The sequence below is a fragment of the Leptidea sinapis genome, chromosome 24 (genome assembly GCF_905404315.1).
Source record: "Leptidea sinapis chromosome 24, ilLepSina1.1, whole genome shotgun sequence".
In the NCBI taxonomy this organism is placed as follows: domain Eukaryota; kingdom Metazoa; phylum Arthropoda; class Insecta; order Lepidoptera; family Pieridae; genus Leptidea; species Leptidea sinapis.
This window is the reverse complement of record NC_066288.1, coordinates 12,969,645-12,996,262: the sequence shown is the minus strand read 5'-3', so window position 1 is coordinate 12,996,262 and position 26,618 is coordinate 12,969,645. Positions and strand designations below refer to the sequence as shown.

The 26,618-nt window shown below is 36.0% G+C and overlaps 1 protein-coding gene across 5 annotated transcripts; it reads left to right on the top strand.

The window, feature by feature from the left end:
* On the top strand, positions 1–26,281 carry LOC126971828 (nucleoporin Nup188). Of its 5 annotated transcripts, none has more exons than XM_050818261.1 (17): positions 1–19; positions 343–392; positions 482–695; positions 959–1,560; positions 2,629–2,749; positions 4,125–4,238; positions 5,304–5,603; positions 6,471–6,976; positions 8,040–8,220; positions 10,038–10,293; positions 10,647–10,939; positions 12,105–12,389; positions 15,841–17,262; positions 17,841–17,953; positions 23,178–23,394; positions 24,341–24,541; positions 25,618–26,281. In XM_050818261.1, exons 2-17 carry the CDS (start codon positions 373–375, stop codon positions 26,209–26,211), a joined length of 5,439 nt encoding a protein of 1,812 aa, XP_050674218.1. In that variant the 5' UTR covers positions 1–19; positions 343–372; the 3' UTR covers positions 26,212–26,281. The 5 variants fall into 5 exon arrangements, with proteins under 5 accessions (XP_050674218.1, XP_050674217.1, XP_050674215.1 ...); XM_050818260.1 differs by lacking the exon at positions 1–19 and adding an exon at positions 62–105; XM_050818258.1 differs by lacking the exon at positions 1–19 and adding an exon at positions 63–265.
* Positions 26,282–26,618: the final 337 nt, after the last annotated feature.

Here is a 26,618-nt window from a genome sequence, read left to right as displayed (position 1 = left end):
CAAGGAATTAATAATAGAAGTATGTGGCCGTTGGTTATTTTGACAGATGTGAATTATTGTGATTTGACTAACGAATCGAGGGCAATGTTGATGATTGGTTAGATGGTTAGACTTTAAGGTTATGTTTATTTATTTAAAATTTGTCTGTGTATTATATTTTTTTTGTTTAGTCTTAAGTTGTTTACTGTCTGTTCGATACAATAAAAATAAATAATTTTGGAAACATAGCCATCTAAGTTTAAAGTTTTCATTATTACTAATAGCGGTAATGATAGTGTATTTTGTTGGGTTTATTTGTATGAAAGAATTAATGTAAGGTTAAAAATTGTTAATTTTTTATAGTTAACGAAATAATTCTGTTAATTGATCAACATGTCTCTAATAAACACGCCGTAAGTATTTATTTGTGTACGCTATAAGCTTGTTTTAAATATAGAAGTTGGCCTATAAATGAATAACTTTTTTTATCCTTTTTTCGTAGGTATTGGAAGCGTTTGTGGCGTTGGGTAACTTCCCAAAGACTTACTGATGAAGAGTTAGTAAATGCATTGGATAACAAAAGTACAATCGATTTTCTACATAAAGGAATTGCTGGTTACCAGCCCACAAACATAGATAAATTTAAGGAACTACAATCTAAATATCAAGATCATACTAAATTATTAAGTGTTGTCCAAACATTGCAAATATATTTAGTAAGTATTATAATATGAAGTCTATATTATTATAGTTATTAGAGGTTTATGATAATAAATATGAATTCCCTTATTAACTGTGTTTACAATATGTTTTTGTCCCATTTTAACTATAATAATTTTCTTTACACTTTATCTTTTGGTGTTTGTCTATTGGTGACTTTTACCTTATTTGCACCCACTAAATTATGCTGAATTCCTTTATAAAATATAGATTATATCATTAATTACATATTCGTTTAAAATTCCTCACCATTTTGCAGGACATTGATTGCTTTCAAATATGGGATATAATTAACCATTACTTATGCAATGTTTCATATGGAACACCTGAGAAAGCTTTGAAGAATGTTGCATTTGTGGATACCAGACCATCTTTCTTAGTACCAAATGTTTGGAAATTTTACTATGAGGAGAGATTATTTATGCTCAAACTTTTACAGTATATGATAACATTCAAATCTGATCCATGCCATAAACATCATAAACAATTCAGTAAGGTATTTAGTGATATAGGTATATCCAATTTGAAGAAATCTCTCATTCAACAATTCGAAAAGTTATTGTCGTCTGCACCTCCATTAAGAAAGATAAATAGTGACTTTCATAGTGATACAGTAAGGCAAGAATGGGCTACATATATACTACGAGAACAAGTTACGATTCTGCAAATATTAATGTTAGCTAACAATGAGTGCCATTTTACACATGATGAGTTTCTTACCTTATTCAAGTTGTTTAAGAAACATAATTTTGGTAAGAATCAAAGTTTCGGCGATCTCTTAGATGACAAAAAGAAGGAAAGCTTGAGAGTCATGTATATGGAATTAGGACTCATTTTGGTTGCATTGGATGGTGATGAAATGTAAGTGAAATAATGTCATAAATATAACGAATAATTCACATTTGCTTTGAAACCTGTTTAAATCTGAATAATATACTATCCATCCCATTGCATGAACAGTAGTACACCAGTGTCCTATTGTATTAATGAAATATATGTATGTATGTACACACTACTTATAAATTAAATTTGTAACCAAAATTAATAAATGATGTGTGACTCAAATGTGCAAACGCTCAGGTACCGTCCAAGGGCTCTTTCCATCTGTACCAACTGTTAGAGTATGCATGGATCATTGATTTTGATATATCATGTTCACTCTCAGTTTTTGGCTCCATTGTACATAAATTTTGGTTAAAAATTTAATTTGTATAATTTATCCCAGTAATGAGTGAGTATACTTTAAAATTTGTTATTTTTTTTGTCATTGTTCACACTACTTGACAACACAAAATGAAAAAAGACCTTGTCATTTGATGATTGATTGATTTCTATAATTCATACTACAACAATGTAAGAAAACAAAAGTATATTACAGAGTCATCACCTATTTGATATTATTTGTTTATATTTATTACATATCCATGGATGTTAGTCCTTAATTCACCTTAGTATTTGCTTAAACTATAAATGTTAGAGTGCTTTCATACTATGTCTTCTCCTACTCCGATCCATATCCATGAAAAACAGTCCTATGTAGACGTAGAACTATTTCTAACGGTTGACAGAAAGAAATCAGATGACAGAAGCCGGATCTAGTGTGTGAACTACTACCTCAGACCATGTTTTTTCGGGTACAGATTGGATGTAGTGCGAAAGAGCTCTTACTGTGGCTATATACTACAAATGGCTTCAAAAGTCTGTTCACTAAATTATAACAATATTCAAAATAAGAAAAAGAATGCACATTTTTTTAAATGGCTGGCAGTTCAAAATGTTTACTCTGCTTATATAACAACATAATCTGGCACCACATGTAATGCGGTTTGAAGGGAGCCGCAGATAGTGATATTGCTGGGTTAGTGGGACTTAACATCTTATGCGAAATTTGATGACAGCTAGGAATTATGTATTCAAAGTAACTTTCAGAAAGGATCTTCCAGTATGGATAGAAAATGTTAAGGATACTGTGGAAAGTGAACTTACAAAGTTGGAACCCGCCGTCGAACAATCTCCAATGCTTTTGTCATGGATGATGTTTACTCTTCAGGTTTGTTTTCATTACCAATTAAATGTATTTAAAAACTATAGTTGTTAAACATTGAATTGCAGATTAAAATTGTCTTTAGCTATAAAGCATCACTCAATTAAACTAAATTACATAAACATTTAAATCATTTTACACAAAAATTTGATATCATGTTCTATTCTTCCTACTGTGGCTCCTGTGGAAGGTATACCACAACTTTTATAATAATAATTTAATTTAATTAATAAATTACTACCTTCTACTGTCAGTAATTAGCTGTCAATAATCTGAAGCTGTCCCAATATACCCCATAAGTCATTCTTATCGCCATATATTAGGACGCGTGAATTGAAATTTCCATACAAACTTCTATCGCTGGTAAGCTATACATCATCCCATTGACAGACAGCGTGCACGGATAAGGTGAGTTACCGTCTATTGGGACAGAAAAGTTAACGATAGTTACGATTTTTATTTCAAGTAAGACATAGACTGAATATTGGGAACGGCCGTTAGTAGTGCTGCGCAATGTGAATTTCACCTTATTTGTATGACCGCAAGAGTCTCTATTTCTTTAAATGATTTTGCGGAGTGAGACTTCCGTACTTGTACTATATATTCTTTGGTTTAAGTAACAAGAACTATTAAATTACACGCAATACCTACTTGATTTAATTTTGCTTCATTTACAGTATTTAGCCATTGTCACGTTAAAGTAGACCACCAAGCTTAGTTATTTTTGTATTCTAATTTGATTGGTAGTGACCGGTGCTATAGATTGAAACAAGATTTTCTTATTTTATACCTGAAATGCATGCTGTTCGACTAAAAAAAACATACACAAATATAATTACATAAATTATTACAAGTACTTAATGATATTTACAACTTAATCTTATTCTTTTTAATATATTTACACAAAATATTTACAAAGGGAGTAAAAACTAGGGAGAGGAGACATTTAAAGGAAGTTGGGCGGGGAACTTCAGCAGGTATAAAATTGTATAAAAAAGATGCATTAATGGTATCATGTTGTTTGTACGCGATGAACCCCTAAACTACTGGACCGATTTTAATCAAATTTTGCACAATTTTGATCCAACTTGAGAGATATGATAGTTTTTATTTCGATTAGTGACCCTTAGTTTTTTTTACAGCTTTAATTTTTTTTCTGTATTGCATAAATTTTTGACGAACAGTTTTGCTGTAATATTATTTCATTATAAGAACAGGACAAAACGAAATAATTATTATAATGATTGAACTATTACAATTTCTGTAATGAAATTTTGTACATAATATGCATTTGTTTAGATGAAGCGAAGTGCACCAGTCTTCAGCTAATAATTATCGTCTCTCTATCTACAAAACATTAATTAATAGTTTTCTTTTCCAGAGTGAACAGCACGGAAAGATGTTTGAAACAAAATACCAGCAATATGGAGCGACAGCACTTAGGTTAAGAGTTTTTGAGTTTTTGCTGCAGATGCTCAATGATCCACTATACAATGTAAGTCGGAAACCGAAAGATAACAATAGATTGCTGATGAAATTAATATTTTATTACAATTTGCTTGTGTTGTTACATAATATAATAATTATATTGACATGGCTGTTCGGGCGAAACATCTGGCATTCAACAACCGCGCTTTTTTGCACGAAATTTTTTGCCTCGCACAGCTACTTTATGGAATCAATTACCGACTGTTTTGTCGAACCTATACGACATAGGGACCTTAAAGAAAAGAGCATACTCCCACCTTAAAGGCCGGCAACGCATCTGACACCTGCTGTTGCGGATGTCGTGATATATACAATTTGTTATTTTTTAAAGTGATAACCCTCACTTCGATTAATTACACAAATTAAACTTGTAAACAAAATTAATGAACGATGCGGGACTCGAACCCGCGAGCTCTCGGGTCAGGTCTATGTCTTGTTCAACTATCAGTTTGAGGCCTGAGAGTTGAACAAGACATACCAAGACTTATGTACGATAAGTCACTCGAACGGTTGGCTTAGTGGAAGAGCGCTCGGACGAAACCCGAGAGGTCGCCGGTTCGAGTCCCGCATCGTTCATTAATTTTGTTTACAAGTTTAATTTGTGTAATTAATCGAAGTGAGGGTTATCACTTCGTGTCGGTGCTCTAACCAACTGAGCTAACCGTTCGAGTACCGCCTCGTTATAAAATTTTGTTTGCTTTGTTCAACTCTCAGGTTGTGGCTTCATCTAAAGGATCTACTTTACAGTTGATAACCTGCTCAACCCCAATATTTGCATATTAGGAAATTGACTTGAGATGTCGCTCTTGTAAATCTTAACTATTGTTTATATTTTTCAAGTGATCACTTCTAGGTTTAATACACAAATAAAATTTGAAAAACAAAATTTTATGAACGGTGCGGGATTCGAACCCACGACCCCCGGCGTTCCGTGCTGGTGCTCTAATAAATTTTGTTTACAAATTTAATTTGTGTAGAAATTACATAGTTCATTATCCTATTGACAATAAATGATAATCTACTACACTATTTTTTCTATCAATATCTAATAAAGTTATATTTTATTTTCCAGGATAAGTCTAAATGTGCTGATATTATTAGGGATAGAGTGTTTAGACTTATGAATTATGTTTGTGACAAATTTGATGCGGATGGTACTATAAGTTGCCAGCCTGGTGTTATGTCGTTTTGTGGACAATTATTGAAATCTCCAAGCAATGCGAGAGTCTTCTGGCAATTGCATCAAAAAGATGAGAGTGTTGGCATGGTATCTGTGTGGAATTCAGCATTGGAATACTTTCCATATAATTTCAATGCCTTGTCTACATTGGCAGCAGGCTTAGCTGAAGCAGGAGTAAATAGTGTTAGAAATGTAAGTAAAATTTAATTTTATGCAGGATTACTGATAAAATTTGTGATAAAGATGATCTGATAATTGCCATGAAGCTGTAGTGAAAGTATGAAACTGTCAGCTTCGGATTTTCAAATAGATCAAGATTATTTTATTTAATCTATAACATAATATACCATTATTTTATTTTAACAAGCTTTTGTTTTGCTTTTCGGGACCAGAAAACAGTTTTGTGATAATTTGTATATTTTATGAACAATCGAATTATATTCCATATATTATAGCCATCATATACCCAATATAAATATAAATGAAATTATAATAGAAATAATCTGACATTCTATCACATAAATAAGTACCAGTATTTGCTTGTATCAGGAAACCTGCCCTTATTTTTTTCATTTGTAGGTTATTATTTACATTATTAAATACTGACATATTGTTCTTATTTGCCTAGGCTTTCTTTACAATCTTTCTCATTTCATCCTTGACGTACTATAAACAACTAGACGTAAATACGTAGTCATTAAAAATAACACCTTATTTCATGGCAGTAATGTTAAAAGTCTATTGTCTACGCTTATTTATTATGATGCGAAAGAGGCGGACGTCTCTTTCGCACATTGCGTCTGCGATTTGCTTAGCAAAATGATTAAAAACGTCAAGTTAATTACATAATTTTGTCAATTTAAAGGGGCACTTACCTGAAATACTACGCTCCACCCTTTTTAAGTTTGGATATGTTGCTATTTAGACAGTTTTGCACCGAACACTGTCATTGCGTGGCGTTGTATTCAAATCGCGGTCGTAACACAACTGAACAAGAACTCTGCCTAATATACGCGTACGCAGAGATTCATAAATAATTTAATTTTACTAACATTTCAGTTAATAGCCGAATTGAAGTGCCTTTCCGTTTATACAGAAGTTTATAACCCAAGTGCCGTCTCTATCACATCGTTACAAGAAGGAGATGCTATAATTGGAAGAGATTATTTTCCTCTTGGGGATCCATCTTATCATATAGAAGCCAGGTCAAAGGCCACCATAATGGAAAGGAAAGAAGGAACTATGATTCATTTTCGAACTCCATACTCATATTGGACTGTCTTTTATCGAGAAATAGAAAAGGCGTTAGATATTAATCAAAGACAACAGTATATTCATACCGCCTTGGAAAAGGTTTACGAGGGGACAAAAATATTGAAAAGTGTTTTAAGAGCTTTGGTGCCAGGAAAAGAGATTCCAAAGGGTTTGGTGGTACCGAGTGAGGGAGTGTTTGATATATTGGTGAGATTCATGAGAGCTGAGTCGCCACCACTGCCGCTATTGGTTGAGTGTCTCGGTGTATGCACTGCATTGTTACCGCTTTTCACAAATGAAATATATTCAAGGTATGCCACAAAAAAAATCAACAGAAAAAGATTAATTATTGTTTATGGACATCCGTAAATTACGTCACACAATTTTCATTTATATTCAGTTTTCTTTGAAATTCTTTTATTTTAGATTCCACTTAACCTTCACATTGTCACTACATAACATATTTTCCATAACGAGTTAACTTCTTCTTGTATTTTTTTTTATCAGCATAAGCGGCACCATACGCTTCACATAACGGTAAATATTACCTAAGTCACTTTTTTGTTCATTTTAAAAGTGTTTCATAAATTAAGCAGGGCAAATGAACACTACATTGTTTAAAAATTTACCAACAAAATATAAACCTTATTCTTTGTTGCATCTATTGTTATGTTACCCCCTTATTCATAATAGTCTGCTAACTTAAAGCATTGCTAATTCGCACTCTGTCTTCTTCTATTGACCTAAGTCAGAATGAGAAAAAACACTCCTTAGCGGCTGTTTAAAGTTAGCGGACCATTATGAATAAGGGGGTTATTCTTTAGCAGGTATGTAGTTTAAATTTAGTGTTGTAATACTTAGATTTATTTATTTACTTTATTGGAAAAAAAAACAAAATATTAATACACATTCAAAATATAACTAACTTAAATAATTACAATTGTTCCCTTGGAAAATCTCACTGAGAACATAGATGTTAAAGATAAAAGCGACATCTGCTTAGGTGCAAGCGTACACGTACAATAAAAGTTAATCGCAGCAAAGGTAAGTAAAACTTGGTAAAAATAAGCAATATCATTGTAAAACATGAATATAGAAAGCAATAATAAAAAGATTTAAGTTAGGAACTGAATATTTTTTTTAAATTAGTTTTATTATAGATAGATAATACATATTATATTAAAAAAAATGTGATGTCACAAAATTTGTAACCCCATCCCTTAAGACACTTCAACGACTACCCCACCCACCCCCTTAACGTGTGACGTAATTTATGGATAGCCCCTAACTTGTAAAAAAAAGGAATATTATTAAATGACACACCGTATTTATTAATACAATCCGTACATAATATTAATAGAGCATTACTTGCAGACTGATAAACACGGGCCTGTTGCCTCGAGTCACAAAGAGACAATTGTCACACATAGAGTATGCTACTGGAGTGTCGCTGGACTCTGCTGCAGTTGGTCATTACTTGGTGACGATAGAACAACCAATGGGGACCTACCAGTTCCTGAGCGCCTATATGGATCTATTGTATGCATTCCATCAGGTGATTGTTTGTTTTTGTGATTGTTTTAAACTTAACATCTTACAACAGTTTTAGTAGCTTTTAAGCGCAGGTCCGGCGTATTGCTGTCATCTCTGGTCTGGCGCACCCCAGTATCAGCTCGATCCATTAGACCGCGTGCAACGCAGAGCAGCTCAAATTGTCGGGGTCCTAGCGCTCTGTGAACGGCTGGATCACTTGGCGTTGCGTAGAGACGTCGCTTCATTGTGTGTCTTCTACCGCATTTATCACGGGGAGTGTTCCGAAGAGCTGTTTAACCTGATTCCTGCCGCCGAATTACACCTTCGTTTAAGAATGATAAAAATTAAGGCCATTATTATATTATATAGTAGGATTAGCTAAATAAATCAATAATTTATAAGTACCTTCATAAAATACAAAATAGGTTTATGGGCAAATGTATATAGAGAGAGAGAGAGATCGATGTGTCTATGGGATAGCCTCAGACTAGAGTATAATTATTTTATACTGTGTATATATTCTATATTATCATTCTTATTATATAATATTATTGAAGTTATTTATTTTGGCGGGATAGGGAAAACTTATCAGAGTGAATTTTAACAATGCGCCCGCACACCGTCATGAAAATTCGACGCCCTGACGTAAGTTAGTCAACTAGACCACTTGTACCATACTTCAGCTAAATCAGGCTTTTCTAGGCTTGGGCCTATTGTAACTCATATGTCTACTGAACTAAAACCAATTTACGAGAATTAAATAAACGGTAATGGATCGTGAAATAATCTGACTACAAACACGGCCTAGTAAAAAAAGAAGGACTTCGCGCCGTGATTATTTAACTGATCTGTCACAGACGATGGCAAATCTCATAACGGCGGCAAATCGGCTTGTATTAGTGTAAGTGTATGCGTGGGGCTATGTATTTACACGTTTACCGGTTTGTTTTGGTGCCTCACTGTTATGTAAGGTGACACGGTGTCCTTCTTTTTTTACTCGTCCGTGACTACAAATTGTAAAACATCTGCCAGCACATCATACTGTACGGCGAGGATGGGTGAACCTTCCAACAAGTGAACCCTATGCCTGACACCACAAACTGACTAAATTGTTTGCATAATTTAAATTTGTTTAATTGTTGGCATAAATTAGTGCATAGTTTCTCAACCTTATTTTGCTCACCGCTCACTTTGAGAATATGTTTTTTCTAGAGTATTTTCGTGTATTTTTTTTCCTTTTTAGACTATATTTTTTAATCTACCCACGCCCCATCTGCGCCATCTCAATGCCCCCTAATTTTCTCTGGGTCTTCTACTGCCTACTACTATTGTGAAGTGTTTAAGAGTTACCCAAGATGACTGTATTTATTAATCTTTCGTACCTACGTATATTTGTACACACGAAAAGTGAAACACATATTCTATGCTGTCTCACAGACAGTTTCTTTCGTACTTATGTCAATGAATTTATTCAACATGTTGACTGTACACACAAAGTAGAATACTTTTTTTATGACAGTAAGGGCGAGACGAGCAGGACGTTCAGCTGATGATAATTGATACGCCCTGCCCATTACAATGCAGTCGCGCTCAGGATGGAGGACTCGAGGACCCAAAAATTCTGAGCGGCACCTCAATTGCGCTCGTCACCTTGAGACTTAAGATGTCAAGTATCATTTGCCCAGTAATTTCACTAGCTACGGCGCCCTTCAGACCGAAACACAATAATGCTTACACATTACTACTTCACTGCAGAAATAGGCACCGTTGTGGTACCCTTAATCTAGCCGGCATCCTGTACAACTTAAAATTATTAAAAGTTTAATTATTTATTTTTAGTCATCGGAAGACGAGCGAATAACAACAGATGTACTGCTGCCAGGTTTAGTATTGATACTGCGTGAAGTGTTTCCCAATATTTATGGTTGGAGATACACCTCCTCGTCAGAACGGGGACAGCTCATAAACAAGTGTGCCACCTATTTCACAGTAGTGCTCCAAGATTGTAAGAAAAACATTGTGCTGAAGAAGATTTGTGTCCAGGGGCTGATGTTTACTGAGAATGCATTGGAACTGTTGAAGATTGTGTCTATGGGTAAGTTTCATAGTATTGGAGTTTTTATTAAAATGTGTCATGATGTGTGGATGGTGTTTGATATGATAGATAATAAGCAATTTAGCACCAGAACAGCATTATTAGGCAGTCGGTGATTCACACACAAAGGCGAATCGTTTATTCATGATTTCTTGGGATTAGATATCTTGCCCCACGAAAACAAATTTATAAACTTTAAATCGACTCGTTTTGGGAAAAAAATATTTGATAGCATTAAACCCTAATATAAATAGATCTCCTTATCTGATCTCTTAATGGCAGAATACTTTGTTATGTTTTTTATTCTTTAATTATAGAATTTCACACATTCAATAACTTTTGTCATATTTAAGGTAATGAGAACCTGGAACGTCTTATCCACAAAGACACAAACTGGATATCTGGCCCAGCATATCAGTACACATTCACTCTGCAGTATTGCATGGCTGTGATGATGCTCACACTCACCCATAAGTCCCTAGTATGTGATGCCAAGGAAGTAACGCCGCTGGAACAGTTAGTTTTCGCTCAGAACAAACACACAAACAGCCTGAGAGTGGTACCTCGAGTGACCAGTTACATCAACCACCCATTCAACAAGAGACTGTCAGTTCTCAGTTGCAGGCTCCTAAAGAAGTTTGCTGATGTGAGTGATTAAATTTTTTTAAAATATATGAGTATCAATAAATATTTTGCAATCCCTTATGAGCGCGTGCGCGTGCATAGAAAAACATATGATATTAAAAATGAAAATAAGTTACGGCGAAACAATAGACAGACATACCTGAGGTTCCGAAAAAGAGATGGTCTGCAGCTGGGGGTCCCACTAATCCTCTGGGAACTCCTGGTGCTAATGTGTGTGTCTGGTCGGCGTTTGCTGAATGAATGCTTTACAACGAATACTGTGATGCAAAACGAATATTCCGTTGACCACGGATGAATTATTAATTAATATGCGTGCGACTATGCCGGTGCTTGGTGACAGTTGGTTATTAACCGGCGCGAGAGTCAATTGGCATTAGATTAGTAAATCAGATACTAATGTGTCTGTTGGTCATAGTTATCTCTCTATTATCTACTGGAATCTATCTGCACTATTGTTTGCCATAACAAAAAAATACAACAAAGATAAAAGGCATCCATCCATTCTTCAGGTGTGGTATCATTTATAAACTCATGTATTAGTTATTTATGTTTTACATTTGTTTTTAAAGAATAACTATCAAAATAAATACTGACTTGACTTAGCCGAGTTATGGTATTTATATTGTAACTATTTCTAGATAATTCATTACTAAGTCTACTAGTCCCTAAGTACATATTATTTTTAAGTAATATATCATTTTAAAGTAAGTAAGTCTTTTATTGGGCGATGTATATGCTTTTACAACAAGATCCCAGATAATGTTCAAAACAAAAGTATTACGTTATTAAAAAGATTTGTTAAAAAACGTTTGTGTGGTAAAGGTTACTATAACATAAATGACTTTCTTAATGATACCATAGATTGGGAATAGAGCGACCGCCCTAAGGCTATTAAATAAGATGTTTAAATGTACAATATTACTTTGTAAACATATTTTTCGATGAAAAAAAGCCCGCTGAGTTTGTTGCGCCCATTCTTCTGAGGCCTGAGGCATTCATTTTGGAATGGGTGGTAGTTTTTTTTGACTTTCAATAAGTGATGTCATTTAAGAGAAATTATAACTTTTTAATTTATGTTAAATAAATGTCATTGCTTAATGTACATAAATTGATGTTAATTTAAAATGAGTTTAAAAATGAAAACTTATTTACAAAAAAAATTCCAGCTCTTCCAAATGTCCTTATTCGCGTCCTTGGAAATGAGCTCGTACCAAGTTCGTGTGATGTTCTTGGATCGACTGCGTGACGATAACGAGATAGTGGACCTGAAAATTGTTATCCTGGAGTTTGTAGCTACATGCATCGGCAAACAGCCCGGCCTTACCGAAGCGTTCTTCATGATAAACCACATAAAGGCCAAAGCTGAAGAAAGCAAAGAGAAAAATGACACCAATGAAAGTTTTGAGGGCATCTTGGGATACATGGCAGATTATCTTGAGACCATTAAAGCGGTAAATATATCTTTGTACAAAGAAGTAATAGTACAAAACCGGTACAATACTTAAGCTTGCAAATATTATCATTATTACACTAATTGTTTTCTGTTTTATCATCAGTAAGATTCAAACACCAACGGCCTTACAAATAATCTTGGTATAAAGTTATAACTAAGAATAAACCAAGAATAGCTGACAACACTGTCAATACAATGATTATTCTGAAGTTTTCCGAATGTTTCACGTGCGAATAAACCAATCATAAACAAGATGTCAATTTGTAAACATTTTGAATATTCTTGCCTTATTCTCAGGTATAGCTTTATACCAAGATTATTTGTAAGATCGTAAGGGTTGTTACTTTGTATTGTTATGGGGCAGTGCGGCCGATATTAATACCATCTTTGTGCTGCAGAAGAGGGCTATTCGCGCGATTTATAACCTAGGTTCTAAAGAATCATTAAGAGAAAAATTTAAAGAAATAAACATTTTGACTGTTGCTTCTCAATACATTTTTGATAATGTTCTGTATGTTCATAAGCACATTAAGGAATTCTCTAGAAACTGTGACATTCATAATGTTAACACGAGGAACAAACATAAACTTGTTATGCCTACTACTCGGTTGGGTCGAGTTAGTAAGTCTTTTGTTGGGCGATGTATATGCTTCTACAATATGATCCCAGAAAATGTACAAAACAAATGTGTTACGAAATTTAAAAGAATTTTTAAAAAACGTTTGTGTGGGAAAGGTTACTATAGCATAAACGATTTTCTTAATGACACCACGGACTGGGAATAACGCGAACACCCTCAGGCTCTTTAATTATAAATGTTTATTGTACGATATTACATTGTAATCCATATTTATTATAAAAAAAAAGCCCGCTGAGTTTCTTGCGCCCATTCTTCTCAGGTCTATAGCAGTCTCTTTTGAATGGGTGGTAGTTTTTGACGTTCAATAAGTGATTTTAAATCCTATTTTGAATAAAAATATTTGAATTTGACCAATTGATATTAAAGCTTACAGTAGTTAGCTAGAGTTTATTTTATTTTTGTATCCACTATCGTGATGTTAGTTATTAAAGTAGGCCATTACCCATTTAGCCTCTTGAATGGGCCATTGTGCGTGAGGGCCGGGTAAGAATATATAATAGTACACGAGGCTTACTCCGCAAAGTGAAAGAAAAAGCGACTTGCTGCCATACACTAAGTTGCAATTCAGATCGCGCAGCGCTATTAACCTACATTTTTATGCACCTAGAAGTTGCTATCTCGTGACTCTTACCTATTCTGCCGACGTTTGCATTGTCTTCTTTACCTAAAACTGCACCTACCCAGTATAAGGTCATCTTATAAAAATAACTCAATTTTTTCTATAATATAAATAGGCATGTAATCGTAGTTTAAAATCAATACTGTTTCGTTGTCAAACCTACATTAGTTGCATATAGTAATGTATGTAGGCGTTGGAAGACAGCGACATAGCCAACATAGTTCATGTTTCCTTCAAAAAGTAAGAACTATCTAAATTCTAAATAAATAGGGTACATATGAGCTTGAACAGAATCAAAACACGACTTGCACACGTCCTCTTAGGTATAATATTAACTATTTTGCGATCGACTCTTGGTCTAAGAACGAAAAATAAAACAGGACCAGTGAGTCTACCATGTATAGGTAATAAATAATCACATCCTACGTTTCAGCGTCCTAATAAATTTAAATTTGGATAGGTATGCTATAATATGCTTCGCTTTTTTTACGTTTCTCCATTTTAAAAAGATCAATCGTATCGGTGAAGTAGGTGAAGAACAAAGCTCGCGCGTGCGTTACTGCTCGCTCGTGAGCACTCGTGAATCCCTACTGGATAGCCACGCTGGCGTGGCCGCCGCGCAAACCTGCGATTTCGATACCTACACGGGAGTGAGACAGGCCTGGTGTGGGTTAATCTAAACTCATCGTATACCATAAATACAATAAAGGGAATTGTATTCATATCGTAATTTTTTAATGTTATTACCGTAAAATGTAATAAAATAAATTCGTATAATTATTAAGCAGTTAATTATAATTTAATTGATCAATAATTACCTACCTAATTCTAATAACCTTTTTTTTCTGTAGTGTTTTGCCTTTAACCAAAATTTTACGATTGGTTTTTCAGTTCATTAAAAAGGTTGTTTTTAATTAAACCGGTTCAGAACGGTTTTTTCTCCATCGCTGACTCATTTGTCAAACAACAGTTACAATTTAAGTGATATTTGCTTATGTTTGCAATCTTTTGGTACGCTCGTCTTGTTTCGATTCTTGCGGTATTCACTGGTTAGTTAGGGTCATAAAGCAAATCTTTTTGATATAGTCTTAAGGCTGGGAACCGGGCCGATGGCCTTGAGGAATCGAATGGAGCTAGTTTACCTCTCTCGCACAAGATCGCCATAGTTTTAATTTAGAATGAGATGCACATTTTATATTTATTACAATTACAATGTTCTTTACAAAACTTTGTCATGTTTAATAGAATTGGTGTACAATTAAAACATTTTCATACAATTTTTATATATCTTTATCTTTATTTGGAACAAACACTACAAATACACGTGAACATTTACAAAATAACTTAACTTATTTAAAAAACTTATTTAAAAAATTACTATAATATGCCTAATCTAATTAAAACTAACATACATTAAGAACTAAAGTAAGGCTTATTCTATATCAACATAATAAGGTGGTGTTTGCAGTGTTATGTCCCAAAAAGGTTTGCTACTCAGCATATTAGTTGGGTATCACCCAACACTGATTTTCAGTAGCTACCTTCAATAAGGCGGCCGTGGCGATTACAGCCACAAGTGCTTCCATTATTAAATATAATAATTTTATGGAGTAAATAATAAATAAATAAATGATAGTATTCAAAACATAAGGTAAAAAATAATATTATAGTAGACGTAGAATTTATCTAGATTAAACGATTAGAATGGCTCCAACTGTAAAAGTAAGGGGTATTTTGGTGATTTTTTTTCACACTGTATATAACATATAGAAATGTAATGAAATTTCCTCTCATATTCTGTAGACATATAATTATGTTTTGTAAAAATATAAGCATTATATAAACTGTCAAGAAATGGTTTCAAGTATGCGCTATTTCAGCGATTTCTTTTATTATATTTATATTTGCAAAATAATTTTGAGGACAAACCGCTCGCTTTTTTTAAGGCTAGTGATACGGAAACGAGTACTACAAATATATTGTATCCTTTGTTGATCTAAAAAAGTCTAACACACAAAGGGGCAAAATTATACGCGAGTGACACCGCGATACACTGCTATGGGAGATATAACCATTGATACACCACCAAAGAATACATTTCAAAATTTTGTTGTACTTTAGTTAACAAACATAAAATATCTTAATGAAATTCTAGTGTCGTTCGATCTAATAACTGTATATTTTTTTCAGGATTCAAAATTGCTTAATAGCCCTCTATTAGGATGTATAATGGGCATATTTCATGCTCTGTGGAAAAATAACATGCAGATCCTGGTGAAAAAGCTATGTGAGCACCCGAAATTTTGGGAACACTTAAGTAGCCCGCTCTTCAGTGCAATACAACCCGGACTAAAAACATACAGTCAAATATTCAATGTACTAAGTATAGAACTATTTGTATCTCGAGACAAACTTGATCCGAATTTCAAAGATATCCTCGAACAGTTCTTCGACACCAATAAAAAGCATCTCGACTCATGGGTAAATTATATATTTTCCTTCAAAAACAAAGATGTGGAAGAACAAATTATTGATGAAGTGCCGGTGTGGCTTGGCTTGTTGACATCATGGAAAGACTTTACGACTGTGTATTGCAAATGTCTGCCGTTCAGTTTGAATATCGCGCACAAAGCTAAAATAGTTGGTCCTTGCATGACGGCTCTGTCTAACGAATTGGAAGAATTGAAGGATAGTAGGCTAGTTGTGATACTAGCTGAGCTGTACGTCATAATGCTATCGAATTGGAAAGACGATTGCTTCGAGAACAGAAAAGCTTGCGCCAAGCAGATCGATAGTCTATTGACTAACGTGGCTATCCACTATGAAGACTTACATCCGAGAGCGGTGCGTGCTATACTCTCAATAGCAACGGTCGCGATAAGCAGCTTGGATTACGAGATCAAAGCCAACAGTGGTCTTGCTCAGAGCATCATTCGTTCTGTTACTAACATAAATAGCTTGGAATTAGAAAACCTCTTTAATAATATACGAGGACCGACAGATATCGCTGATGCTGATAAGGCGGAAAGAGAGGAAGTACCATCGATTGTGTTATGTCTTGCAATGCTAGAGCAATGTCTCGATTTTTACGACGATCTGTTCTCGGGACTATCGCAGTGGTTCCAGTCTACGAAATTTACCAATAAACTATTGTGCTGTCTGCAAATCTGCCTACAAAATAGGCGTCATTATCATACGTCGTTGGCCGCTTTGAGATGTTTGACAGCGTACGCCCGCGGTCCGTTCTCGAAGGACCTTTTGCTGGCAGACGTGGACCAATTCTTGTGGCTGCAGCTGTTGCCTCCGAAGACTGATGCTGATACGAATAGCAGTGGTTCTTGGAAGGCTGAGGAGTGGTGGAAGGTGTATGGATATAGTTTGGACTTTATATCGACGATGGTGATGAAGCATGGGCAGTTATTCGCGGGTGATGCTATCACGTTTGTGGGCGTTCACTTGGAGTATTTAGTGGAGGCAGTACTGTTACTGCGCCAGTCATGCAGCATAGATATCCTCAACCTGTGTGCGTCGACGCTCAGTTTGGTTGTGCAGCTCGTGAACTACGAAGCGAGGTGGCGGATGATGAATATAAACTCATTGGTCTGCATGATGGTAAGTGTAAACTTGGAGTAACTTTTCATTGCGTTTATTAATAATACAGCTTAGGTATAGTTGCCACACGTCCCGTATTGCTACATATGTCTCCCATATATGTCCCATTAATCGAAAATTTCTATAAAATAGAGCACTCACAACGCAAATGTAGAAGGAATATATATTTATGGTTGACAGCTCAATGGACAGAAGAACGATACAGGGTTTCGGTAGAGACCATTGTGGAGACCGTTAGATAATTAATTTATACGTCTAGATAGAGCCTCTTTCTGCTAGACAGCCGATGAAAACAGGCCAGATTTATTTCTTTAGTGTACTTTTAAAAGAATAGAGGTTTATTCCAACTTTTTTCGACGTTTTCGCAGCTGTCAGTCTATTTAGATCTATAAATGATCCAAGGTTAATAATAACTTAATATTATCAATGTCTTAAAATTCATAGACAATACAAATACATTAATGTAAATATCGCAAATTAAACTTTACAGCGTCGACTGGAGGCTTAGATGTTTTTAGAAATCTGAAATGAATCTCGAAAGATAATAATTATTTAAATATTATTTTGTTTGAATTCAGCGCAGTATCAGTGCGTGCCTGTACCAGTGTGTGATGTGGATGCTGCGTGCGCGCCGATCGAGTGAGCACGATGACGTCACACACACCGCTCCCTCCACTAGCGCGTTGCACAGGTAACTGTTGGCACAATACTTTTTTATATGACAGTAAGGACGAGACGAGCTGGACGTTCAGCTGATGGTAATTGATACGCAATGTCCATAAAAATGCAGTGCCGCTCAAGATTCTTGAAAAACCCAAAAATTCTGAGCGGCACTACAATTGCGCTCGTCACCTTGAGACGTAAGATGTTAAGTCTCACTTGCCCAGTAATATCTCTAGCTACGGCGCCCTTCAGTCCGAAACACCTTGATGCTTACACATTACTGCTTCACGGCAGAAATAGGCGCCGTTGTGGTACCCATAATCTAGCCGGCATCCTGTGCGTAGGAGCTTCCCACTGGTAGTACATACTCCCACAGTAATAGAACAGTACTTTAACTTCATACTAGAGTGTCCGAAATGACGCTCGCGCACACACACATGATTTATACAGCCGCTAAGCAATCTTGGGGAGATAAAGCTATTGAGTGCCACGCTGAACACCACCGAGACTGGTCTCTGTCCGAGTTAAAGTATCGCCGCGCCGCGCCGTCGGTGTCGTCAATCTTTTTGTATGTACCAACCCTAGCGGTCCGCCCAGACGTAGGTATAAATTTCAAGGAGACTGCTCGGTTACGCTTCTGTTCTAATTACTTCATTGTATTGTGGTTCTGGCCTAGTATAGAAACTATTATAGCTAGACGTGATACTTTATGAACAGACAGAAGGTGTCTAATAAGGCTCGTTTGGCTGTGCATGAGGGGGTGTTGGTTCCAACACTCATGTACGGAAGTGAAAGTTGGGTATGGCAGAAGAAACATGAAAGCAGAATAAATGCAGTTGAGATGAGAGCGTTCAGAAGTATGATAGGAGTTAAAATTAGTGGCAGGATAAGAAATAGTGAGATACGGAAATGTTTTGGTCTGAAAGAAGATGTGACAAAAATTGAGAAAGGCATGCTAAGATGGTTTGGAGATGTCGAGAGAATGAATGAAGAACAATTGACGAAGAAAGTGAATAAGGCCAGTGTGAATGAAAGTGTTAGAAGGGGAAGACCTAGGCGGACGTTTCAAGACCAAATCAGGGACGTCTTGGAAAAAGGCCAGGTCAAGAGTACCCTAAACCGAAGAGCACGTATGAAAGGAATAATGAAAGTGGACGAAGCGAAACAAGTATGTAAGGATCGTAGCGAGTGGAAAGAAGTGATCTCTGCCTACCCCTACGGGAAAGAGGCGTGATTATATGTATGTATGTATGATACTTTAGAAGTGTTCGTAAAGCTAGTATTACCATGCCACCATCCATATTACCAACAATTTTCTTATCTTTATATATATAATTCTTCTGTACGTGTGTTGACAGTGAAGTCCACCTAAACGACTGTACCGATTTGAATGAATTTTTCTGTGTGTGTTCAAGTGGATTCGAGGATGGTTTAGATTCACAATTGAACTACCTCCTAAATGACTGGACCTATTTGGATGGTTTTTTAGATTATCAATACAGTCCATATATAATTCTCCTGCGTAAGTTAGAGATCTCCTGACGTCTGGACCGTTTTTTTTTCAAATTTAACACGTGTGTACAGGACAACGACTGTCGGATCCGATAGTTTTATGTAAAAAGCCCGATATAGTTAAGGGAAATGTCGCAAAATAGGTTGAATTCTGATATTGAATAGAATAGAAATATTTACCTTAGGGAGTGATAATAACGTAACATATTGCAACAACTAGTATTAGACAAGACTGCGTTATATAAAATTATTTTAAATTTGATCAACACTTCGGAACTGTTGCAAGATATCATTTTAAGAATACCTACACTTGGCACTAGATCGCAAGAATCATTCATAGTTAACAGATGTCGCACAAATGCAAGTTTCCGCGCTCCAATTAATAGACTTTTTTTATGAAAATAAGGAACGAGACGAGCAGGACGTTCAGCTGATGGTAACTGATACGCCCTGCCCGTTACAATGCAGTGCCGCTCAGGATTATTGAAAAACCCAAAAATTTCGAGCGGCACCACAATTGCGCTCGACACCTTGAGACATAAGATGTTAAGTCTCATTTGCCCAGTAATTTCAAGAGCTACGGCGCCCTTTTAGCATAATATATTATAAGTCACTTATATGTACCTAGGTTTAAGATAATTGTTCTGTTTTTCTCTCCAAATAAATAAAATAAAAATAACTCTTGGTTAACGTCATGAAGCTACATCAGTTCGTAAAGGGGCTACGGCATGGGGAGAAGAACTGATAAGAAACTCCCAGCCCATCTTTTATAAAAAAAAATCTAAGTACCAACACACTACTGTTATACTGAAAACATGTCGGATTCCACAATGCTATCATTAATATTTATAAAATTAAAATTTTAAGATATTATAATATAACAGAAGAATGGTTGAGGAAAAGAAAAAAGCATGGCTGGATGTCTTGGAAATAGAAGCAACAAATAGAGCGAGTGGCGGTATGAATGAAGATAATGTTAAAGAAATCAAGGACAAATATAGATGCGTGAAAGCGAAAGTTAAAGAATTTATAGAGAAGAAAAGGAATGAGAAAAAGGTGAAATATAAGGAACAATTCGGCGCAAGTTTCCGAGATAATATAAAACTGTTTTGGAAACTTGTGAAAGAAGCGCGGGGAAAAAATATAAATTCATCTATGAAACTGATTAGGAATGAACGAGGTGAGGTCATACATGATGAAAGTATGATACTAGAGTGCTGGAAGAATTATTTTGAGAGCTTATACGAGAAATATGTAAGTGAAAATGAGCAAGAAGAGATAATAGATATGTTTGTGGACCCGAGTGATGAAATTGGTTTGGATTAAATTATGAAAGCGTTAAGAGGTATGAGGTCAGGAAAGTGTGCTGGGTATGATCGAGTGACGACTGAAATGTTGAAGGCTGGCGATGGACTAATAGTGAGCCTGCTGCATCGCCTTTTTAATTTATGTTGGAAACAGGGCCAAGTTCCAGACGATTGGAGTGGCAGTGATTGTCCTAATTTATAAAGGCTAAGGCTCGCAGCAGGAATGTCAAAATTATCGAGGGATCAGCCTTCTTAGTGTTGTTGGAAAAGTGTATGCCAGAATATTGATTGAAAGAGTAATAAATGTGACTAATGACAAGGTATGGGATGTGCAAGCGGGATTTCGGAAGGAAATGGGATGTACGGATCAAGTCTTTTCCTTACGCTGCATCACTGAAAAATGTCTGGCAAAAAACCAGAAAGTATATTGCGCGTTCATAGACTTGGAAAAGGCATATGATAGGGTGAATAGAAAGGAATTATGGAAGGTCTTATCTGTGTATGGGGTGGACAATTTTCTGATAAGGGCTCTGAAATCTCTGTACAGGGATTCTCAAGCCTGTGTTCGTGTTAATGGTGCCTATACGGGCTGGTTTGATATCTCCAAGGGTGTCAGACAGGGTTGTGTAGCGTCGCCTTGGTTGTTCAACCTATTCATGGATAGATGCATGAATGATGTGAGAGAAATGCAATGTGGAATCAATATGGAAGGGTTGTGTGTTAAGTGCTTCTTGTACGCCGATGATCGAGTCATTTTTTCATCATCGGTAAATGAGTTGAACAAATGATTGACTGCTTGAACGGGAGCTTTAAAGAGAGAGGTTTGAAAGTAAATGCAAGAAAGAAGAAGAAAAAGTAAATGGGTGAAAGGTTGACTGAGTGTACTATCACGATTGAAGATGAAAGGGTAGAACAAGTTACAGAATTCGTATATTTGGGTCGCATGTTTACAAGAGACGGAAGATATGAAAGGAAGATATAAACGGTCAGACTGTGCCAATAGAAGCGCGAATGGCTGTACATAATGGAGTGCTTGTCGCTACGTTAATGTATGGAAGTGAGAGTTGGGTATGGCAGAAGAAGCATAAAAGCAGACATTTAGGGGGATGAAAAATAGATGTTTTCCGATTCTCAGACCTACCCAATATGCACTCAAAATTTCATGAGAATCGGTCAAGCCGTTTCGGAGGAGTTTAACTACAAACATCGCGAAATGAGAATTTTATATATTAGATTAACAAAATTGGTAAGCCTGCTTAATAACATACAATTATAGGTGGCATGCGCATAATGATTGTATTGATAGATCAACCCTAGAGGGTTAAATACCAACGAGACATTAGTCGTGAACCTAAAATGTTTTGAACATCGTTGTTAATGTTTCCTTTTAAGAGAAATACATCAAAAGTGTATCCACACATTGAGGTATATGTTAATCGTATCGTTTTGGAAAACTGCTCTTGTCCATTATCTCGTTTATCGAAAGAGTACAAAAACGATTTCTCTTTATTCTCTCATTCATCTCGATTCTTATAAAAAAAGATTATATCACTTTAAATCTGATGACCAAATCATACTTTCTCCCCTAAGTATTCAAAGTATTCAACAAAATCAATGTAAACTTTAATTATATTATTATTTACTGTAATTATGTTTTATAAATGTTAACTTCTTGCTGGTAATTTTAAAATGCAGTTATTATAATATAGTACTAATTCTATACATAGTATTAACGTAATAGATTGTAAGATAGTGTAACTCTCTAGTAATTTTAAAAACTAATTAGAATCATATAATATGTGAAAACTAGTTAATAATGGCTCTTAGTTATACAAATAGATGTCAACATAGTTTTAAATAGCTGTAAGTTTTCTAGATAAATAAATAATAAAAAAAAATGTTTTCGTTGGAATACAGGCGGTGGATAGACCAGTTGTTCTTTTACAAGATAGTAAAAGACCCTGTAATGACTGCTCTCAAATTTTAAGTGACATCAATTTTGCCGTTCCTCGTTCTGGCTCTCAATTGTGCAACTATAAACCATTTGGTTTTTGGATTCTCTAGAACGAATATTGGCTTTATTAATGTCATAACTCACACAACAGCATAACATAATTTTTGCAAAAGAAGATGTTGATTTGAATAGCTGTACCTTACATACATTTAGATAGTTACTTTAAAAACTAAAATGTATGTTACAATTTATTTTATTTATTTCAGAAGCACTAAAGAGTTATTATGTGATATCTATTATATTATTGGGCGTACCTTTATGTAAGCTTTGTAATAAAAGTATTCTAATTTAAGTCATCAAGTATCACCTGTTGGCGAATCACAATAAATTAATAAATAAATCCCCACCTACCTTATATAACGTTATTTAGTAAAATTGATACTGTCTGGAAAACAATAACAAAATTTCTTAATTTGTAGAGTATTGGAAGTGCTGCACATGGCAGCAATTTGCCTGCTGTCCTTCAGCCCTGATCTTCTGTCCCTGCTGGCTGATCCGTTGTTGGACCTGGAGCGATGGCAACCTATAGTGGAACTGCACTTCGGAGCTCCCAAGATCACCTACGAGCCCTTCCCGCAACTCACATTTGGCACTCTGCTCTCCGCCATCTGTTTGTTGACGAGATCTTTGAATCATGTAAGTTTTTTTATTTTGATCAGTAACTGAGTGCTCTAAATCACAATGGTTATTATAAAAATAATGATATTATGTATTAGTAAATATATTTTCGTACCTTCTGCTTAAAAATGACATATTCTGAAACTAGTAATATCGATATAAAGTTGAACATTCAAAGCCTACAAAAACGGTGACATTATATTGTACTGAATTTCATTCAACCTCTAGGGACTGAATTAATTTGTACTTGGAACACTAAAGTAACAAAAATATTGATTTTAACCTATCTTTAATTGATAAGCGAAATAAATAAAAATTTTGATTCCACAACATACATTCAAAAATCCCAGAAAACACTAAAATGTTATAAATTCCAAAAAAAATTTTGTCTCGAATCGACATGTTGCTTACAGTTGTAAGCTTCTTAAAATTAAAACTTAAGCATCAATTACTAACACTTATTTAATATTGTGCACAGTTTGACATAATAACATAGACTTAATTATCAAAATACACACGCACACACACATACCTCTCTTAAGTAAGTTTGCTAATTATGTATACTAATGTATAACCTTTCGGAAGGACCTAGCCTCTGCAACTCAGGGTATCCTACCGCAGAGGGTAGGGCACAAAACATTCTGTACCATATATTATTGAATAAATGATTATTAATGTTATTTTTTCGCAATTGGTACGAAAACTAGAGTATGTTCCTCGGGGATGAAGCACTCTTATTCAAGAATAAGGGTGAGCTTAAATACCTCGCTGAACTTAGGATTCAATTCTAATTTCTTTAGTTCTTCGTTACGCTCATGATTCACACTGCACCCGTGACGTAAGACATTGCTTTATCCCCTTCATATGTAATCTTTTATTACTGTGTACAATTTACTGTTGCTAATTATACTCCTTTGAAATGAACAGGAAAAACGAATAAATTATGATGTTATTATATTTGCAGACATACCACACAGAAGACGGCTCTCGGTCGCCGCGCGGTCGGCGTCGCGCCTGCTCGTGCGGCAGCCCTGGCGAGCCGCGGCGTGTCATCCGCAGCGAGTCGGTCGCCAGCGTGTCGTCAGTGAGCAGCGCGCTGCCGCCGACCAACGAGCGGCTTCTGGCCGGCGCGCTCCAGGCCACCGTCACGCTGCTCGCCTCGCAGGTCACGCCCACTCTCACACGTCACGTGACACACTCCACCGCACACTCACCTGTATAATACCACTGGACAGGCTGTTCCATATGTTTGACAGCTAATTTTTTGTGCCTATATGAAGCGCCACTCGCGAGCGTCCAGAGAACTAATTTTGACGTATAAAACAAATGGCTGCGAAGGAACGTACAATACTCTGAACTATTTTTACATTTTGAATTAATTTCGTTCGTTTTCCGTGTTATTTATACTTCAACCCTCTTATTCATAATGGTCCGCTAACTTAAAACAGCCGCTATGGAGTGTTTTTTCTCATTCTGACTTAGGTCAATAGAAGAAAACAGAGTGAGAATAAGCAATGCTTTAAGTTAGCAGACTATTATGAATAAGGGGGCAGGAATCAACATAATAATGTACACATTTTTTTTGTAAATAGTTTTGTCCACTAGGTTGGCTACATGGCCCACAGCGCCAAAATGGTTAATATCAAATATGCACAAAAGCACTTTGACAGACGCAAGTCCAGTGGTATATCGTAGAGGTCAGTGGCACCGCAGTACAATACAAGAAAAGAAAAGTAGCCTAACTCAGCGGTCTCCTTGAAATTGATACCTACGTCTGGGTGGAGCGCTAGGGTTGATAGTTGGTACATACAAATAGATTGACGACTCGGACGGCGAGGCGTAACTAATTTAACCTCTAGTATGAAGTTAAAGTACTGTCGTATTACTGTAATGTCACCGCAGCGAGTCTTTCATCGTCAAAAAATGTCCGAGTGACATTAACTTATAAAAATAGCATTCAAATATTCATTCAAATTAACAACTTATTTCGTGGCAGTAATGTTCAAAGTCTATTAATGAAAACTCTGCCTATTAGGCAGAGTTTTGCTTCGTATGGTTTTTGAGCGTGATTGTGAGTCTGTTATTTTTTGTTGTTTATTGTACGTCAATAACCCCCAATAAACCCCTGGGTCTATAACATATTTCAATACACAAGATTATAAAACTTATTATATCTCGTTGTTTGTAAGTTCCAGAAGTCCATAGTTAATTTAATAATAAGAGAAAATTATTTTATTGCAGGCACTTCTCACGGTTCGTGACCCCCATGTCGCGAGTCGCCACAAGCAGCTTGTTCGACGCGAGTTGGCTTCCGAGCTAACAGTGTTCCACGACTTCGTTCGCAAGCGTATCCTGTGCGCTGCACACAACCGGCCCCACCTGGCGCGGAACAAGCTGGGAGCGTGGCCGCTGGTCGCAAACGAAGAAGAGATAAAGAGAATCGAAGAAGCGAGGAGAGAGAGACATGTGAACGATGACGATGACAGAATGCTGCCGCCGCCGCCGCCGCCTAAACGTTCCTCACAAGACTCAATGCGCGAGTTCATCCTCCGGAAACACTTCCTGGATAAATTCGCTCAGACTCCTACCAAGGACCCGCCGCTCCCGGTCTCTCACTCGACTCCCGCATCAGACAAAAAGAAAGAAACTTCCAGAAGTCTGAAACGAGTCTCTTGGGCCGAAACACCGACAGGCAGTGATGAATCTATCGATAGTTCGTCGCAGGAAACTGAAGCTGTGTATTCTAATTTGACTGATGTGCAAATTAATAATGATGAGGATTACTTTCATTTTATGTCCATTGTGTTTCTTTACGTGTGTCAAACTGAATTGTAATTAATTTAAGAGACCTTCAAAATATTTTACTTAATTGAATTTTACATGAATTAAAATTAATGATCTACAATTTGTACTAATCTGCCACAAACCCAGTATCAGCTCGAACCATTTGACCGCGTGCAACGCAGAGCTACTCAAATGGTCGGAGCTACACGTGCTCTGTGAACGGCTAGATCACTTGGCGTTGCGTAGAGACTTGTTTCATTGTGTGTCTTCTACCGCATTTATTATGGGGAGTGTTCCGAGGAGCTGTTCAAAATGACGACCATCTGGATATGTGGCGTTCCTCCACAGTGCGGTTTTCGAGGACCTTTGTACCACGTACGACTAAGTGAATGAATGAATGAGCTTCATTGTGCGGTGTTTCCAGGACGATACGACATGGGGTATAAATATAGACATAC

Coding starts and splice junctions, on each gene's coding strand:
- LOC126971828 (XM_050818261.1), top strand. CDS start 373: ATGTCTCTAATAAACACGCC. Junction 696..958: donor AAACATTGCAAATATATTTA/GTAAGTATTATA, acceptor ACCATTTTGCAG/GACATTGATTGCTTTCAAAT. Junction 10,940..12,104: donor TCCTAAAGAAGTTTGCTGAT/GTGAGTGATTAA, acceptor AAAAAATTCCAG/CTCTTCCAAATGTCCTTATT.